Source organism: Lynx rufus, unplaced genomic scaffold (genome assembly GCF_022079265.1).
Source record: "Lynx rufus isolate CCGP_SWC_20201006 ecotype Redwood Valley unplaced genomic scaffold, mLynRuf1.p SCAF_10, whole genome shotgun sequence".
Taxonomy (NCBI): domain Eukaryota; kingdom Metazoa; phylum Chordata; class Mammalia; order Carnivora; family Felidae; genus Lynx; species Lynx rufus.
In genome coordinates this window covers 70,957,271-70,976,500 of record NW_025814824.1, presented here as the reverse complement: position 1 = coordinate 70,976,500, position 19,230 = coordinate 70,957,271, and the positions used below count along the sequence as shown (strand labels likewise).

The window sequence follows — 19,230 nt, the reverse complement described above, 5'->3', positions numbered from 1 at the left end:
ACATTTCTCCCATTCTGTAGGTTGTCTTTTTGCTTTCTTGGACGTCCTTTGAAGCGCAAATTTTTATAGTTTTGAAGTCCAATTTATCTCATTTTTTTGGTTCCTTGTTCTTTGTTATCCTATCTAAGAAATCATTGCTTAATCCAAGGTCACAGAAATTTATACGTATGTTTCCTTCTAATAGCTTTATAGTTTTAGCTCTTACATTTAGATCTTTGATCCATTTTGAGTTAATTTTTATAAATGGTATAAGGTATAAGTCCAACCTTATCCTTATCCTTTCTGCATGTGGGTTGATATTCAACTGTCCCGGCACCACTTATTGAAGATACTATCTTTTCTCCTTTGAATGGTCTTGCACTCATGAACTGAACATAAATTTATTGGTTTATTTCTGGACTTTCAGTTCTATCCTGTTGGTTGATATGAGTATCCTTTTGCCAGTACCACACTGTTTTGAATATTGTAACTTTGTAGTAAGTCTTAAAATTAGAAAGTGTAAGTCTTCCAACTTTGTTCTTTTTCAAGATTCCCTTGGCTATTCTGTGTCCCTTGCATTTCCACTAAATTTTAGGAACAGCTTGTCAATCTCAGCAAAAAAAGCACCTGGGATTTTGACAGGGATTGTATTGAATCCATAGATCAATTGGGGAAGCATTAACACCTTGATAATATTGTCTTCCAACCCATAAACATGGGCTGTCTTTCCATTTACTTAACTCTTTCATTCCTTTTAATGAGATTTTGCAATTTTCACTGTACAAGTCTTATACTTCTTTTATTAAATTTATATACAAGTAATTCATTGTTTTTGAATTTTGTAGATTGAGACAAATCTTACATTCTTGCTAATCTTGCTTATTCTAATAGTTTTTAGGATCTTCAGGATTTTCTATATGCAAGATCATGTCATCTGCAAAGAGAGTTTTGCTTCTTCCTTTCCAATTCAGATGCCTTTTATTTCTTTTTCTTACCTAATTGCTCTGGCTGGGAACCTGAAGTACAATGTTAAAAAGAATCAGTGTGCATTTGATATGACCAGATAAACTTTTTGAACCTTGATTTTCTTCTCTGTACAATGGAAAGAAAAATATCTACTTCCAAGGGCAGTGTTGAGAAGAATGATACAATACAGCCAGCTCTAGGCTTGGCACTTAATGAGATCGTTCCACATGTGTGTTCCTTTTCCTTCAGTCATCTTCTCTACTATGGTATTTTGAGCTCCCAATTTTGATATCATTTATCATGTTCTCAAATCAACTCTTGCTAAACAATCTTCAAGCCCCACCCCCCACACCCCAAGGACTGGTTGTATGTATGCATGTATGTATGTATTTAATTTCAGTATAGTTGACACACAATGTTATATTAGTTTCAGGTGTACAGCATATTGATTCCACAACTCTATACATTATGCTGTGCACACCACAAATGTAGCTACCATCTGTCACCATGCGATGTCATTACAAAATTATTGACTCTATTCCCTATGTGTACCTTTTATCCTCATGACTTATTCATTCCATAACTGGAAGCCTGTATCTGCCATCCCCCTTTACCCATTTTGCCTATCCCCTCCAAACCTCCCCCCCTCCCCCCACCCACCCCCCCCCCCCCCTGCCGCCACGCTACTCTCTGGCAACCAAAGTTTTGTTCTCTGTATGTATAGGTCTGATCCTGCTTTTTGTTTATTCATTTGTTGTGTTTTTTAGATTCCACATAGATAAAGGAAATCATACGGTATGTTCGACAGTCTCTGTCTGATTTATTTCACTTAGCATAATACCCTCTAGGTCCATCTGTGTTATTGCAAATGGCAAGATCTCATCCTTTATTATGGCTGAGTAATATTACATTGTGTGTGTATACATTTTTTTATTAACTCATCTATCCATGGACACTTGGGCTGCTTCCATATCTTGGCTATTAGAAATAATCCTGCAATAAGCATAGAAGGGCATACATCTTTTCAAATTAGTGTTTCCATTTTCTTTGGGTGAATACCTACTGGTGGAATTACGGGATCATATGGTATTTCTATTATTAAAGTTTTGAGGAACCTCCAAATTGTTTTCCATAGTGGATATTTCCAAAGGATATTTCTTTGAAATGCAGATCCCATGGATCTACCTCAAAAAATTGTTATTCCATGCATGTGTCTGGGTGTGGTCCAGTGTCATCAAGTACCCCCAGCTATGCTGAATGAGATGGTCAAGGGCCACACTTAGGGAAATCTATGATCTGAGAAAAAGCTTGCTTTAGAAACCCTAGAGCTGCATTTTCTTCACATTCAGACCTATACAAAGACCACAAACCTAGTTTTCCAGTCCCCCATGGAGCCTCAGGCTGAGCTGACCCAGAAACCTGAAGCAAGTCCATCACCCATGCTACTTGTTCCTGTTCTGCTTGATGACATGGAAGTGCCATTTTTGCCTGTCCCGCATCCATTTCCCTTTTCTCTGCTAACCCTCTGGATTTCCTCACTTCCGGTTAAAATGGTTCAAGCAAGGTGGCTGCCCTCCCTCCCCACCCCCCAACTCAAGTTAATGAAGGTCAGCCTCCAGAACATTTTCTAGAACAAAGGAAAGGAAAGCTTTTCTTTCAGGACTATGGGGCTGGTAGGAACCTAAGCCTAGAGTAGCCGGGGCTAGTCTCACATAAGGTGGAGAGCCTACTGAGAAAGAAACCGTAGAGAAGGCGGCCCTGTGACATCTTTAGACCTCTGGAGCTCTTGGTAATATGAGTTACTAATTCTCTTTTTGGTGTGAGTCAGTTTGAGTTGGAATTTCTTCTGATAGCTGGGAGTTCTAAGACACAGAACTGACCCCTCAAATGGAGGCCTTTACATCACCCTGTCTCTCCTCTTCTTAACCTCTACTTCTCTACCCAAACAAATCCTCACTGGGCTGTCTCAAACAATTCCCCTGCACCTCACTTGCCTCCCAGGATGTCACCTCCTTGCCACAATGGGACACAAGTTTCCCATGTCCCTCCAGGTCGGGGACTTGTTCTTTAGGGGCAGGTTTAGTTCATTTTTCTTCCACTCTTGGGGACAAAAATCCTTTTCCTTTGAGAGGCATGTTATAGAGCTCACTGTTCATTACTGATTCCTGATCACTTAATTCACTTAGGATTCTGACACCTGTTTTATAGTCTCCACTTCCACCTCTGCCATCATTCCAGAGGGATTTCACCATTCCACTTAATAGCCTGTAATCATAGCTCATGTAGCATTTACTGTGTACCAGGCATACTTCTAAGCAGCTTACATATATTTTAGCTCACTCGGCTCTTGTAATAGCATGAAGTATTATTATCCCCATTTTATAGATGAGGAAACTGAGGCACAGAAAGGCTATTTAGACTCTTCTAGAGTTACCCAGCTCCTAAGTGGTAGAGTGGGAATGTGAACACAGAGTCTAAGTGCAGAGTCTGGGCTCTTAACATACATGCTAGCCTCCTAGTTCGTGTTCTCTAAAATTGTAGCATCCCCCATATCCACTCTATATTGGTCCTGTGAAGGTGGCGGGCAGTCAGTACCTCTTCCAACTGAGTCATTGCATATCTGGAAGGTCTTTGGAAAAGAGGAGATATCAGCTGAGGGTGATCTGGATGGTCACAGAAGGTCTGTACCTCCCCCTTTGTACAGCACATGATTTATTGCCATTGCCCATGTAAATGTACCAACTAATGGAAAGGCCCCAAAACTGGGATTTAAGTTGGGCCAAAGACACAGCAACAGAAAAGCAGTTATATATTCTGTCCTGGTACCCCATAAAACGTCTTCTGCCCCACTAGTCCTTATTCTCCTGGGAAAGTTTCTGCAATCAGGCCACTCCTCAGAACGTGTGTCTTGTCTATAGCCTTACTCGTGGCCATGTGCTCCTCAACCCTGTAGAAGGTTTGCAGAATAGGTTCAAAACCTCTGGTTTTCTTCCTTCCTCTGTTTGCAAGAGCAGGGAGAAGGAAGGCAGGGGACCGTTTCACCATCCCAGCCAATCACACCTACATGTAGCTTCATCCAGAGTTGTTCCACCCTGAAAATTCCTGCCCAGACCCCCACCCGACATCATCCCACGTCAATGCCTTCATTCCTCTCTCCAGCTCAGCAAGTTCTCCACCTTCACTTCCCGCTGCTGATGGGCCCTCGGCTTTACAATGCCTGCTAACACAACTCCACTGCTGCCAGACCCAACCTGCAAATACATCCCTGGATCAACACAAACGACCCACTTCTCTCTTCCAGGTTCTACCACGGGTAGAAAAAAACTCAAACGTGTGTACTGGCGCCATTATAAATATAAGATCGCCAAGATCAGCATGCCCCACTCCACGACACCAAGCAAGCCTAATTAGTACTCACAACGGCTTTAATTACAACTATTTATTGAGTGCCTACTCCGTGCCAAGCACTTGTCTTAATCACTTTCCAAGCACTTTATTTAATTCTCAAAACACCACCACTCTGAGTTAGAGATTATTCATGGTTCCCATTTCACATAAAGTAACACTGGGGCTCGGGTAGGTCGGGAGGAGCTCGTGGTCACACCTGCATCCCTCTAGCCGCCAAGAACACCGCCTGCAGCTGTCTGCTCGTCAAGAGCCCGGCCCGTTCCCGGCAGTCTTTACCACCCCAAACTGCAGTGTCACGCTGGAGCAGCGTTTTCAAGGGTGAAAGTAAAAGAACAAGAAGAAAGGAAGAGAAGAAAACCATCGCGATAAGCTCCAGAAAGGAGGGCGCAGAGATACTTCCTGGTCAGCGTTACTCAGCACTTTGTGGGGTTTGCGGGGCCGGAGGGCGGGAGCATAGCGGGCCTTTTCGAGGAATCCACCCCTGCCTAAGCGGCCCCTTCACAAACCCAGGGGCGTTTGGTTAAGACCGGTTGACCCCTTCCCAGGTGGCCCTGTGGCTCTGGGGGTGGCCGTCCGCGTCCCCGCCTGCCCACCCCCTCGTGCACAGTGTGCGCGTCCCGTAAGCCGCTCGGCCGCCCGGACAGATCCCGGGTCCCAGCTGGGACGGGGACTGGCGGGCGGGGCCCCCGGCTTTGAGTCCAGGGCACTCCCTGGGGCCCCGCCCAGCGCCCGCGCCGGCCCCGCCCCCGGGGAGGCCCCGCCCCTAGCGGACGTCCCGACGGTTCCGGGAGGCGGGGCCTGGCCTGGGCGCCTAGGCGGGCGCGGGAGGCCCGAGCGGGCGCGCCCCCGCAACACGCACGCCGCGCGCGCCCGACCGCCCCGCCCCAGTTGCTATAAAGGGAAGGCGGGCTGAGCCCTCTGCGAGCTCTGTCCGGCGTTTACGATCCGCCTTCATCGGTCTGTACAGTCGCTTGTCAGACCCCAGCCGCCAAGATGGTGAAGCAGATCGAGAGCAAGGTACGCGCTTCCCGGGGAAGGCCAGGACGCGACGCGCAGCCTCCGTAGCCAGGGAGGGCGAGGGCGGGAGGTGGGCAGGCGCCCCTCCGCAGCCTGGGGGAAGGGGACGCGACGGTCCGGCCTGAGACTGCGGGAAGCCCGGGCCTGGGCGCGCCCGAGGCGGCCGAGCACGCCCCGGAGGAAGGGAGGAGAGGGGCGAGGTAGCTCTGGATGGCGTGCTCCGGGTGCCCCCCCCGCTGCCTGTGTCCGGTGCGCCAGGCGTCCCCCCACGGCGCCTCCTGCACCCCCGTGGTCAGAAAGCCCCTGTTGGTTGAGGGGATGAAGTCTGCCCTTGGCCCCGGTCCGTCTCTGGATACGGGCCGGGCAAAGAGATGGAGGGCCCCTTGAAGGAGGCGCGGGGTTGCGGGCCGCCACTCCCTCCCCGGTGGGCGGTGTGATCACCCACGTTGGGCGGGCAGCGTGAGCTCCCCTGGGAGCGTATCCGGGCCGAAGACCCCGGGCGCCTCCGTCGCTGCCCGGCCCCAGATTTGGCGAGTGCTGTCTCCACGCCAGGGGGCGGCTCCGGTCTGGAGCCCCCCTCGCAAGTACGAGTCCGGCCTCTAGGCCGGAGGGGCCCAGGTGGCCGCAAGGAAGTGAGGCCGGGGCCGCGCCCTCGGGACTCCTCCTCTTGCGGCGCTGGGCGTGTTTCCGGCAGCCCTGGCTTTGGAATGACTCAGTCCCCAAGACTGGGCCCAGGGGCCTCCTCTGCCCTGCCCATCCGTGATTCACCCACGGTCGGGGGTTTTCGCTGCAGCCAGGAGTGCCCCCGAGGCGGGCGCGCCAGGTGGTGGTTCTACCCTATTAGGAATGTCCAGCAGTGTTCCATCATCGAGAGTTATTGCGAGCCTAATGCCCTGCTGCTCAGGAAACTGAGCCTGAGATAGCGTCTGGTTGGTATGCCGTAGCCACTCAAGAAGTGTTTGTTAAATGCAGTCAAAAAAGTGAGTGGGAGAACATTGATGTTGCTCGAACAGTGGAAAACCCCTCCAAAGCGTTTACCCTGCGGTACCTCCCATCCCAAGCCCTCGCCCGCCTTGAATGTCTGGACCTCAGAGGTGCTGGGGTGGCTTCGAAAATGGAAGTTTCTCTGTAATGGTCCCTTTTTGTTACTTTTATAATCAGGAAACGTATATGGTCCTTGTAGAAATTTTGGCGAGAGACAGATCTCCTGTTTCCTAGAAACACCTGCAAAGTAGTTGAGATTATTTTATGTATCCTGTTTTGTGAGCCTCTCCCTACCCGTCCCCCCCCCCCCAAGTTTAGCCTGAGCCCTTTTCAGGTAGTTAGAAGCTTTTGTAATCATTTGAGTATCTGAACACATTGCTGGACATTCAGGCAGTTTTTAGGGTCTCCAGTGCCGCGATTGGGTCAAGGGACATGAACCTTTTATTTCAGGTTTGTAAATGCCCAAACCACAGAGGACAGTGCTTTTACTCCACCCCCATCAACAGTGACATTTCCCCCCTAACTTTGACCAAATCACTAATAAGAAAAATGGTCTTGTATCTTATTTTAGTGATGCTGAACTTTTCCCTATATATATGTTGATTGATTATAGTTCATTATCTGCTTGTCCTTAATTTTTTTTTCCTAATGGCATCCTTTTTATTATTATTGTGTGAACTTTTAGATTAAAATTAGCAGCCCTCTCATTTGTTGGGAAGGTCATTGAGTTTTGTTCCTCCTATTTTTATTCAGTACCTTACTGAGTGACAAATACAGTTCACCGGTTGTTCTCCAGGGTCTGGCCAGGTCATCAGTATAACCTAAGAGGTGAGAACCCATTGAAAGAGTAGGACTTTGAGTGGCTTATAGTAGTTGTCTCAGAATCCCCATACACTACAAACAAAATCGATTGATTCCTAGAACACACCTTTCAGTCTTTCCCCATTTTAGCTGTCATAGTTATGGCGCCCTCCTCCCCTCATTAATGGAAGATGTGTACAAAGGTGACTGGAGATTGGTTACACAAGAAAGGACTACAGCTTGGGGCCTAAAGACCCTGATAATCAGTTGACCTTCAAAATTATGACCCAGAGGCATTAATCAAAAGTTAAACTCATTTGAATGTTACTAGTAAATATTGAACACACCTTAGATTTCTATCCTGATGGGCTAAAGTTGGTGCCGTTGGCCATCCAAGACCTCTCTTTCTGAAGTGTGATAGTTTAGAGTCACTGGGATCTATTTTAGATATAAGTGGACTGTAAATGTGTGATGAGAAAGAAATCAACCCAGTTGTGTGTTGTTTAAGAATAGCATCGGCCATTTATTGAACGCCTACCTTCTATACATAAGCGTTCATGCTTGTTAATTAACTTCAGAATGGGTATGTTTAGGAAAAGAAATCCTAGAATCTGTTCTTATCTACCCCAAATATATTGTTTTGTTTTCTGAGTATTTACGTCCGTGATGGGGACCTTTATTTATCCTTATAGTTAATTTCTGGGAGTTAGACCTCATGAGATAATCTTGAATCATTTTCCAATTGATGTCTCTTTAAGACCAACTTAAGTATCAGGAGAAGAGAATTTGTTGTGACCTCTACACATACCTGGCTCTGTAACTCTTCAGTTAAGCCAAAAGTTGTTGCATGGCTTTTTTTTTTTTTTTTTTTTTTTTTCAGAATTTTACGTAGTTTTGCTAGAATTTGATTCAGCAAATCAAAAGGTTTGAGGGAACCTTTGAGAGTGTTTGAATAATATTTTGTGTTGAAAGTAATCTCAGGTATTTACTGGGAGCCAACCATGTTCACAAAACAGTGCATTCATCTGATTGGACGTTATCATTCATTGACTTTTTTCCTGTCTAACCTGGTTCTTGCAGTAGAATGGCTAGTTTGACCTTTTAAAAAATCATGTTAGTGAAGGCTTTGCATTAAATTCATCCGGAAAACATGGTGATGGTTTGGAAAAATGATTTCTATAATTCTAACTTGTTCTCTCTCCCCATTCCCTCACACACACCTAATATCTCCCCACACCCTGAAGGTGGGGTGAGAGTTTGTACCTGAATAACTGAAAAGGTTATAGAAGTCATGACATGGGAATGCCACTTGTGAATTGCTTCACCAAAAAACAGGAGTTGGAAATTAGAAATATAGAAAAGTAACTGTCCTGCAGAGGAATTCACTTTAGATTTTTTTTTTTTTTAAATGGTATTTACTTTCCTTTAGTGGATCAGATCTGATATGATTCTTAGCTTTCAAGGGAGGGGAACGTTAGTTTTTCATTAAACCAATGTGACCAGCATTTTTCCCTTGAAGAAAACCTAGACTTCAGATACAGATGTTTATGTTTTGGTTTCTCTTTGTTGCCCCAGTTTCGGTAAGCACTGATTAAATTGTGATTAAAAAGCAGCCCCTTGTTAACTCCAAGGTTAGGTTCCTAGGGTTACAATATCAAAACCATTGGTAAATGACTCAGGGAGATGGGTGGTAAGGGATTTCTTGATCATGTCTCACTGCTGGAATTTTATTTGACATTTCTAATGCAAAAAAAACATTTAAGGAAACTTCTTTGCGTGAAGAACTAAAACTATTATTTGGTCACCAGTAAGAGCAGAGTTTTGAGATAAAGGGCAGACATCAATCATAAGCAGTATGATCTCATCTCTGGAAACTCCACTAAAGGGAGTATAAGGAAATATGCCTAATGTCAACAGTGACTGCCTGAGTGTAAACGTTTGGAGGAGGTTTATTTTCCTTGATATTTTTTCCTTGATTTTTTTTTAAAGCTTTTGACATGTTCCACTATAGACCATTTTAATTAATAAAGTAATAGCTTTTAAGTTGATTTATCTGAGATAGCACGAGTGGGGAAAGGGCAAGAAGAGAGTGAGAGAGAATCCCAAGCACAGAGCCCAATAACTGTGAAATCATGACCTGAGCTGAGATCAAGAGTCAGACACTTAACTGACCGAAGCACCCAGGGGCCCCAATAAAGTATTAGCTTTTAACATTGCAAAATTCTGTGCCTTTGTGACTTATTCGATTGAAATGACCCTCTATGAGTTGATACCCATTTAGTGAATGTTTACCATTTACCTAGATTTGATGTGGAAATGTAATACAAATGTCTTTATTTTAATTTGCTCAGTTGAATATGGATAAACTATATACATCATACTTGTTTCGTCTTATCAACTCTGTAGGATTTTTTTCAGTTTGTTTGGTTCATTTTAGCTTCTTAGATTTTTAAAAAACAGTACCTTTGAATTGTTCTTTGTATCACATTCTATCAAGTTTGATCAGGGCTTTGGGAAATAAAGGAAGCTGTTTAACCTATGCGTTTCTTTTTTTCTCCTTAGTATGCTTTTCAGGAAGCCTTGAACAGTGCAGGGGAAAAACTTGTAGTAGTTGATTTCTCTGCCACGTGGTGTGGACCTTGCAAAATGATCAAGCCCTTCTTTCATGTGAGTATGAAATCAGTTCTGTTTTATAAGAGATTCTGTTTCGAGTGGGTGGTCACAAAGCCAGGAAAGGACAGTGTTTGTTGTTGTTGTTGAACCTTTGGTGTAGAAGCAATAGTGTAACAACTTCAGTAATTGCCTTTGACACATGTGTAGCCCAGTGAAGACAACTGTCAGAACTGTCTTAAATGGTTTTTGCTTTTCTTGGAGTTGAAACCCAGGCCCTGTTTGAAATTCAGGCCTCAGAGCTTGACATGTCAAATTCTTTTATACTAGGAGGAATCTGATTCAGAGAAACTCTATGTCCTTGGTGCTTACCTGGTCTCTAGTCTGAATCTTTAGATCTTTAATTAGTAGTTTCTACTTTTATCATGGTTTCTATTTAAGAAGCTTGAGTATAGTGACTGCCATTACCCAGTTCTGAATCTTTCTCGATTTTTTTAAATTTTCCAGTCCCTCTCTGAGAAGTATTCCAACGTGGTGTTCCTTGAAGTAGATGTGGATGACTGTCAGGTACGTGACTGGAAATTTGGAATACTACTGAGCTTTTCACATTGGCCTTTTCCTTGGAACTGGAAGGGCTTGTTTTCATACATGTCAAATAATACCGGGACTACAGCCCTTGCTAAAAAAAAGTCATCGTGCCAATTATGAGCTTAATCCTAGCTCTCAGGAGCTTTGTACATCATATCATAAAATAAGCATAAAAACAAATGGTTGAGGCTGCTCTACCTTACTGCTCACCTTTCTAAAAGTTGAGACGCTCATTAAATCGAAATTGAATTTGATTATAACTAAATCCATAGACTGGAAAATTGAGAGACTGCTCTTAAGATTCTTTGTGAACTAGTGACATGAGAAAGTGTAGTCACAATCATCTTGCTTGATTTTAATCAATTAGAAAGCCCAAATGTTTGAAAGAACAGACACCAAGGTGCTTGATAGAGAGCCAAGTGTAATTTAGGGGAAATTACAAATACTTGTTTAGCATTCTGTGTTAGCGTTACATTAGCATTACAAATACTTGTTCAGCCCAGGTCTGTTCCAGATGCCTTTCTGCTATCTGTCCCCATTTTACAGATGAGGATAAACACAGAGGAGTGATCCATGGAGTTACAGTTAGTGGCAGAGTCAGGATTTAAGATGCGGTACTGTAGAGGAGGCTCTGGTGTAGGGTGGGTGCAGATCGAGTTCCTGGCACATGACTTGCCTCTTAACCAGCCCACTGAACTAGGAGTGTGCCTGTTCGTGTTCAAGAACAGCACCTGGGAGTTCTTTACAGATACATGCACATTTTTCCCTTAGCCCCAGTGGGGCGGGAGGGTGTAGGGTATGAGACGGCAGTAAGGGTGCTCACGCGGGTTCCAGGCCTGGCTGCAGGACTTCTCCTTTAGGCCAGCCTCTCTTCTCCCTTCAGCTCTGGTTCTTCTCTGTGCCCGGATCTTGACACCTGCCCCATCAACCTCCAAGTGTGGCTTTTTCATTGAGCAAACCTGGAATGTTTAGTAAAGGTCCTGAAAGGTTTATAAAAACAAGTATGTGGCAGTACTTTCCAAACCTGTAAGCATCTGTCGACACCAAATCGCTTTTTCTAAGCACCTTTTCTCATTCTACACTCATACCTTTACTGGTGAGGTCCTCTCTATCTACCTGGCTCATCCTTCCCTTTCATACCTAACAAACTCCTAGTCATATGCTTCACATCTTCTCCAGGAACCTTTCTCCACTTACCCCCTTTTATACCTGGACTAAGTTAGTTCCCTTTCCTCTGTGTCTGCATGATGTCCTCTGCCCCTCCTTTCCCCTCGCGTTTATGGTAGTGGATTGGGGAGGACCCCATATTTAGGTGGCCTGACTTATTTTCCAGCTCCATCCTTTATCAGCTGTGCCTGTTTGAGCCTCTGTAAAATGGCAGTGCTTATCCAACATCATAAAGTAGTAGCTGTCAGGATTCCATGACATAATACGTAGAAGGTGCCGAGAACAGTGCCTGGCACACGTTCGGTGAATCTTAGCTGGTGGTGTATTCTTTTGTCTGTCCTTTACCATTAGTGCCTATAAGTTTCTTGGGATGAGAGACCCTTATTTACTTGGCTGTGGTAAAGCGTAGTGGGTGTAGAATGCATTTATTAAATGATGACGTTACTGTTCTGATGTGTCGCAGAGTTTTAAGAAAATGACAGTAGATAGCATGTGCTTGGGAAAAAAATTCTAGCTCCCGATCTAAACCTAATTTACAGACTGTTTTTTTTTTTTTTATATGATCACTGTAGGCATGTGAAAATGGCACCTGGAAGGGACTAGAGAAATTTCTGACTGGTACTATGGCCCTATCAGATAGCAAACGACTCTCTAAAGTTTTTATGTGAGGGGAAGAACCTGCTAGGTGCTCTGCCCGAGTTAGGTCACTTAATCCTCATGAGAGCTCTGATGACAGTTGCTTGCATAGAGCGGGTGATGGGGCTACAGCACAAGAGGAGGGCTAGGTCAGTTGAAGCAGAGCCTGCCAGGGTGGACTCTTGCACCTTGCTGGACCGAGGACAGGTGCTCTCCCTGTTTGAGTCCAAAACCTCGGGGAAGGAGATGTGCAAAGCAGTCAAGGACTCTATGTGAGAGAACTCCTCCTGTCTGGTTAGAGTACACACCCTGAACGTTTCTAGACCTTGGAGTGACCCTCTCACAAGTTAGGGACTTTTCACTTTGCCTCCATATTCTAAAGATTGAGCACCGTACAGGATTTTTCTTTGACTACTTTTGTGGTACTATTACTGTTACCATCTAAATAGCCTTCTCGATCTGTTAGGGAGTAAGAACCCGTTGGTCACATACACATAATAACTGCTGTCAGCGCCTACTCACCTCGCCATTCTGAATTACCCTCCTTGCCAGTTCTGTCAAAAAGCAGTTCATTAAACAATCAGCCAGTTTTTCCTCGGGGAATTTCCAAGTCACAGAAGTAGATCCTCCAGTTGCTTTGCAGCTCTAGGTAAAAGCATCCCCTCATTTCGATTGTAAAATCGAGACAAGGGATAAAAAGTACATCAGTCACATTTCTCCGTATTAGATTCTATCATTAATGGGTGAAATTATTAATGACTGAACTAGTTTAAATTTTTGTGCAGATAATTCCTGCTGAATTTCAGACTTAGGGTACTTTGTACTGTCTTTGGCATAGGCAACATATAGTTTTAATAGATAGAAGACTCTGTAAGCACTTGGGCAGGAAGAAGTTAGCTTTTAGGTGTAATAGATTCAAACAGACCATCAGGAGGTGTGGACACACCATGTGGCCCTCAAAATCATTTTGAGGGGTACCAGCCCTTTTGAAAATGCTGGAGTCTACTCCCAACTCTGTACAGGGTAGGATACTTATTTTGTAAATTAAAACAAGAAACAAAGTAATTTAGACCCGATGGTTGTGCAGCCTTTTAGAACTGCCGTATGTTGCCGTTTTGATTAGAACAGCCAGGAAGGACTTCGTAGAAATGACAAAAGCAGGTTTGAAGTTACTTTGGCTGTATGGAATTCTAAGCTGAAAACCAGTGAAACTAAATTTAATAAGAGAAAAAGTAGTCTTATTACACTTACTGATAAAGACGTATACAAATCTGAGATTGGGCAAAACCAGAGGGATGGAGAACAGATTGGGGTAGGGGAGGACTTGAGTATCAAGGAGCTGCTGAGGAGATTGTAGGTGAGCAAGGGAACCGGTCTGTATCTTGGTTTTGATGTTACCTGACTATGCATTTGCCAGAACTCCCAGAACTTAAACACCCCGTAAAAACTGAATTTTGCTTTATGTAATTTTTTTTAAATTCCAGATTGTTTACAAAAAATAGGAGTTGAGGGTGTCATCAGGGGGTGGACTAGTTAAGTGAGGAACGTGATAAACTTAGGATCGAGAATGTTTAAGGCTTCAAATGTTACTAAATTTTTAAGTATGAATACCTTTCAAGTCACTATAGGAATAGGCAAATTAGTCCATAGAACAAGTAGTAGAAAGAAATACTAATTTTAGAGAGTAGAGATCAAATGCTAGTTATGAACTAAAACTTGACTGAAGGCCATAAAAGATATTAATAGATGGGCGTACTATGTTCCTGGATAGTGACTCAGTGTTGTTAAAATGGAGTACTCCCAAGTTGGTCTGATTAGATCTCAGTGTGCCATTCTGAAAAAATACAGTCGGGAAAGTGTTTTTAAAAAACAAACACTAATTGGGAGAGAAGTTGTGGGAAATGAGAAAGGAAAAGCCCTGTAAAAATACAGTGTATTAGCTGCCCTTATTAAAACAATGTAGTCTTGTAATGTAGGTAGGTATACGCATGGAACAGAATAGACAGTTCAAAAAAAAAAAATAGGATCAAGTCTATTTAAACATGTATTAATCATTAACAGTTTGGAGTTAAGATGTTGCATTTCTACCTCCATTAAAATTTGTTTTCTAATGTTTATTTTTGAGAGAGTGCAAGTGGGGGAGGGGCAGAGAGAAGGAGACACAGAATCCGAGGCAGGTTCCGGGCTCTGAGTTGTTGGCACAGTTGTCGAATCCATGAACCGTGAGATCATGACCTGAGCTGAAGCCGGATGCCCAACTGACTGAGCCACCCAGGCGCCCCTAACCTAGAAGACATTCAAACAAAAATCCTAGTAAATACTGAACGTATTTCCAGAAATGATGGCGCTGTTAAACACATTGATGGCCCTGGCTTTCATAATCTCAAGAACAGAACTGTTTTTACTCTTGCCACTGAGGAAATGGGCCTGGAAAAATTCAGTCACAGACCTGAAGTCTGTTTAATGCTCAAGCTCGCACTTTTAATGAATGGGGTAGAGGAGGGCTGATGGATTTGATCAAGTGAAGTCAGACTAGGTGGCAAAAATTATGATAAATACTGAAATTGATATGTACTGAAGTACCTCCCAATATGATTGTGTGTCTAGAGCTTTGAAAAGGAGCATGTTTGGGGTGCCGGGTGGCTCAGTTGGTTAAGTGTCCACCTCTTAATCTCAGCTCAGGTCTTGATCTCAGAGTTATGAGTCCAAGCCCCACATTGGCTCTGCGCTGGGCTTGAAGCCTCTTCAAAAGCATGTTCTTTGTCTTAGCAGTTCTACTTCCAGGGGTGGTGATTGACCCAGGATGTAGATAGTTGTATAGGAAGATGCAAGTGTTTACATTAAGCAAAAATCAAAGCCTTTTACTTACTGACCAGTGGACTAGTTCCAGTGATGATACCTCCATACAGCGACTGCTATTAGGCCATAAAAAATGATTGTGTACTTTTTCACGGGGAAAAGTCCACTGTATGTATATATTATACTGAGTATACAGGTGTGTTACCGTGCACGCAGCATAGGTTTTATAAAGAAAAGCGTTTAGGTACACTAGTGAGATGTTTATGGTGGCTTGTACAGATTAGGACTGGTTTCCTTCTTCCAGTTTTTTGCCTTGAATGTAGGTTATACTTCTATAAAATGAAAATGATCTTCCTAGGCCCATCAGTTTCACTTTAAGGTTTTTGCCCTAAGATGTGTCTGAGGATTTATTCACAAGGATGTGCAGAAATTGGAAATAACAAAGCCTCACTTTTGGGAATCAAGGCGACCTAGGATTCCATACCATAAACAAAGCAAAACAAAACCACCTTCACATCTAATGAAAGCAAATTCTAAATGCTTTACGTGGTAAAGTTTTAGTTAAAGATTTGAGTGCAATTTTTAAAATTTAAAAAATACATCTTGTTCATCTTATTTTGAGAGGAGAGAGAATTCCAAGCAGGCTTGAGCTCATAAACCATGAGATGGTGACCTGAGCCCAAATCAAGCGTCAGACATTTAATGGACTGAGCCATGCAGATGCCCCAGGATTTTTTAAATGCTATCACAGAGCCTTGGCGCCACTTCTGAGTATTCGTCTATTTTCCAGTTTGGGGATTTAGTTTTTTATAAGTCCCTTCTTTAATAAGTCTCTTATTGAGAGAGTCCCAAGCAGGCTCTGCACTGTCAGCACAGAGCCCAACTTGGGGCTTGATCCCATCAACCATGAGATCATGACTTGAGCCAGAATCGAGAATGGAAGCTTGGCCTACTGAGCCACTCAGGTGCCCCAGGATTTATTTTATTGTAAATTCAGCAGTTGTACCAACGCAGGAACGTTGGTCTCTGGCTAGTTGAGGCAGAAGACATCAAGAATCCTGAGAACATCGATTAGGCTGTCACATCCATTGAATGAGACGAGACCCTGTATTTTTTGCTGATAAAGCTTTCTCAGCAGAAAGTTATGACGACTGGCCAGCCCTGTTTTACCTGCCTTTGTGTGTGATGCAGCTCACTCCCCCGGTGAGTTTCTAATTAGAAGTGGAGGGGGTGGGGGGGCAGTGCACCTGGATGGCTCAGTAGGTTGAGCATCCAGCTTTGGCTCAGGCCATGATCTCGTGGTTCCTGAGTTTGAGCCCCACATCAGGCTCACTGTTACCAGTGAAGAGCCTGCTTTGGATCCTCGGTCCCCCTCTCTCTGCCTCCACTTGTGCACCACTTGTGCTCTCTCAAAAGGTAAATAAAACATTAAGAAAGGAAAAATAAGTGGGGAAGAGGGTGGCTTATCCTTTCTAGGCTGCTGCCCTTCTACCATGAATATAACACAAACACCCTTTTACTTTGAGCCTTTTGCCAACTGCCTGGATGAAAGGTAGTGTCCAACCGATGGCTTCCGTGTGTGTAAGAGAGGGAAGGGGCTGTACCAAACAGCTGCTCTCCCCAGTGCTGTGAGGGATGAGCCCAGTGTTCCCAGATACTCCAGTGTGGGAAGGATCTGCTAGTGGGCAGCCAATGCAAAGCTTTGTTCTTAAGCTCTTGCATGAGCCAAGCAGTGTATCTGGATCAGATTCAGCCCCTCAGATGACCAGTTTTCAGTCTTTTGCCTAAGTCAGCCCCCCAGCCTAACTTACCATCTTCTGATTTTCTGAGTACTCCTCCAGAACCTTGACATGGGCAGTTCATAGTCTTCCTGTCAACTCTTCACCATGTTTTCAATCTTGGATGCTCTTGCTACAAGGGAATTAGTGGAATTTTATGTGGTGGTCTTATCGCATGTTCTTAGTAGTTTCCCTAGGCGTTCAGAACCTGTTAGCCATTTTTACTCCAGTCATTACTGTCCTTGTGCCTCTGTGTTAGCCAGCATTTAGAGGAAGAGTCAAGGATATCCAAAAGGAACTCCCAAGAGTATTATCCACTACCCTTCCTGCCCAGACTACCAACAATGCAGATTTATAAAGCTGTAAAACCACACTTTTCTTTCCAGTCTCAGAGGAAGAGGTCAAATTAATAAGCTGGCATACTGCCATTTCCAGTGGCTCAGAGAGATCACTCCATTTTTATAGTCCTGTGCCCTCCCAAATTGTATATTAGAAGTCACCATGATGCCTTTCTTTCCTCTGTAAACTGTTTGGTTTCTGAAATCTGGTTCTCAGAGTTCAGCCTCCTTGGTTGCTGTCCTTCACTGCTTTTTGCTCCTTAGCTGCTGTGTGGTTCTACATTTCTTTCCCAAGCCTCTTGAGGACCATGCTGATATTTTCAATCCCTAATGGATCTTTTCACCTGAATGCTTGTCCAAACCCAACCATTTCCTGAGGCATTTCCCTCCAAACCCTGTGTGAAAAAGGTATGGTGGGGGTAGGGGGGGTGTTAGGGGTTCTCATTTCGTGTTCCTGTAACAGAATTAAGGAACGCTTGATACTCCAGGGACCTCTGTTTCTTGATATGCAGCCAAGTTTGAGAATCTACAAGTCAATGTTTAATTAAAAGCAGAAAAAAACCAGTGTGGAACTTTGCCTTTGGGTTATAGGACTTTGTTCTTGAACAATTCTTGGGCAAGTGAATTGTTGTTCTTCTTGCTAACGCTGGGTTTTAGTCTTTATGACCTTCATGTATGGACTCTATTCCCATAATAAAGATTTGGAAAACTAGGAGCAAAGAAGACAAGTGCTAATTCTGAGGAATAGTTAAGATTAAAATCCTGAGTATACATACGTACAGCAGAATTTGTTACTGCTTCTTTATACTTGAACTAGCTGAGATAGAATTGGATTAAACAACTCACTGGGTCACTGTATATATCTGAGGCCAGTAGCATTCTGCTTATTGGTGGCCCTCAAAGAGGGGAGTACATGTTAATTTTCATTGAGACTATAACCAGTTTGGGTTTTGTGCTGCCATTACATTCATTCTGTCGTTCTCATATGCTTAAATGAGGTGTATAATGGGGGGGCAGGGGGGGGGTACATCTGGGATTACTTATGCCAGAGCTTAATACTCAGTCTTGTTTTCATTCTCTCCCCGCCCCACACAGGATGTTGCTTCAGAGTGTGAAGTCAAATGCATGCCAACCTTCCAGTTTTTTAAAAAGGGACAGAAGGTAGGTACATTTGACCTTAAATCCAGCTGGACAATAGGAAAACACGGTGTAAATTAAGACACTGAAGGGACTTATCCCTTCACACTGGGAATCCTGTCCCCATTGTCTACTTTTAAGACTATTTAAATAGGTTATTCTTCAGTGATTTCAGTACATACTGGGACATCTAATTGAAAATTGATCTTTGAAGATCCACCATGATTCGTGCTTCATTATTTATAAAGTACATTTATGTTTGAGAGACATTTGGGTAAGAAATTGTACCTCAGCCTTCAGGGCTTTTATTCCCCCCTCTTAGTTTGTGTTTGTTTAACTTAAAATGCATGTATCTCTGGATAACGACCAGTCTTTCAAGTAAGATGATACTCCCGCTCCCTCTGCTCTCCCCCTCCTTTCCCCATTCTGTGATAGCTTAGTCACAAAACAAGGTTACGGTGCTACATCTAACTGCAATTCAATATTCTCTTAACAGGTGGGTGAATTTTCTGGAGCTAATAAGGAAAAACTTGAAGCTACCATCAATGAATTAATCTAATTATGTTTTCTGAAAACATAACCAGCCATTGGCTCTTGAAAACTTGTAATTTTTTTTATTTACAAAAAAGGAAAGATCAAGTGTGAAGACTATATACCCAACTGCCATCTGATTATAAGTGACAATAAAATATTAATTCTACCCTTTTTAAAACTGTCTGGTGTCTTTGAATAGCTTTCAAGTAGGTGAAATGTGGCCATTAGGTGATAACTTCTTAGTGACCTTGGTGGCCATTGATTTTGTTTTTTAAGGGACAGCAGAAGAGGCACCTGAAGTTTATTTATTTTGAGAGCAAGTGAGCACAGGCGAGGGGCAGAAAGAGAGGGAGACAGAATCCTAAGCAGGCTCCTCGCTGTCGGCATAGAGCCCGACATGGGGCTCAAACCTGGGAACTGTGAGATCATGACCTGAGCCAAAATCAAGAGTTGCACACTTAACTGAGTCACCCAAGATGCCCTAGGCT

The 19,230-nt window shown here is 43.6% G+C and overlaps 1 protein-coding gene across 1 annotated transcript; it reads left to right on the top strand.

The window, feature by feature from the left end:
* The first annotated feature begins 5,223 nt into the window (after window positions 1-5,223).
* TXN (thioredoxin) lies at window positions 5,224-18,920 on the top strand. Its single transcript, XM_047067453.1, has 5 exons — window positions 5,224-5,370; window positions 9,718-9,822; window positions 10,273-10,332; window positions 18,167-18,232; window positions 18,705-18,920. The coding sequence occupies exons 1-5, from the start codon at window positions 5,347-5,349 to the stop codon at window positions 18,765-18,767; spliced, it is 318 nt and encodes a 105-aa protein (XP_046923409.1). The 5' UTR covers window positions 5,224-5,346; the 3' UTR covers window positions 18,768-18,920.
* The last annotated feature ends 310 nt before the right edge of the window (window positions 18,921-19,230 follow it).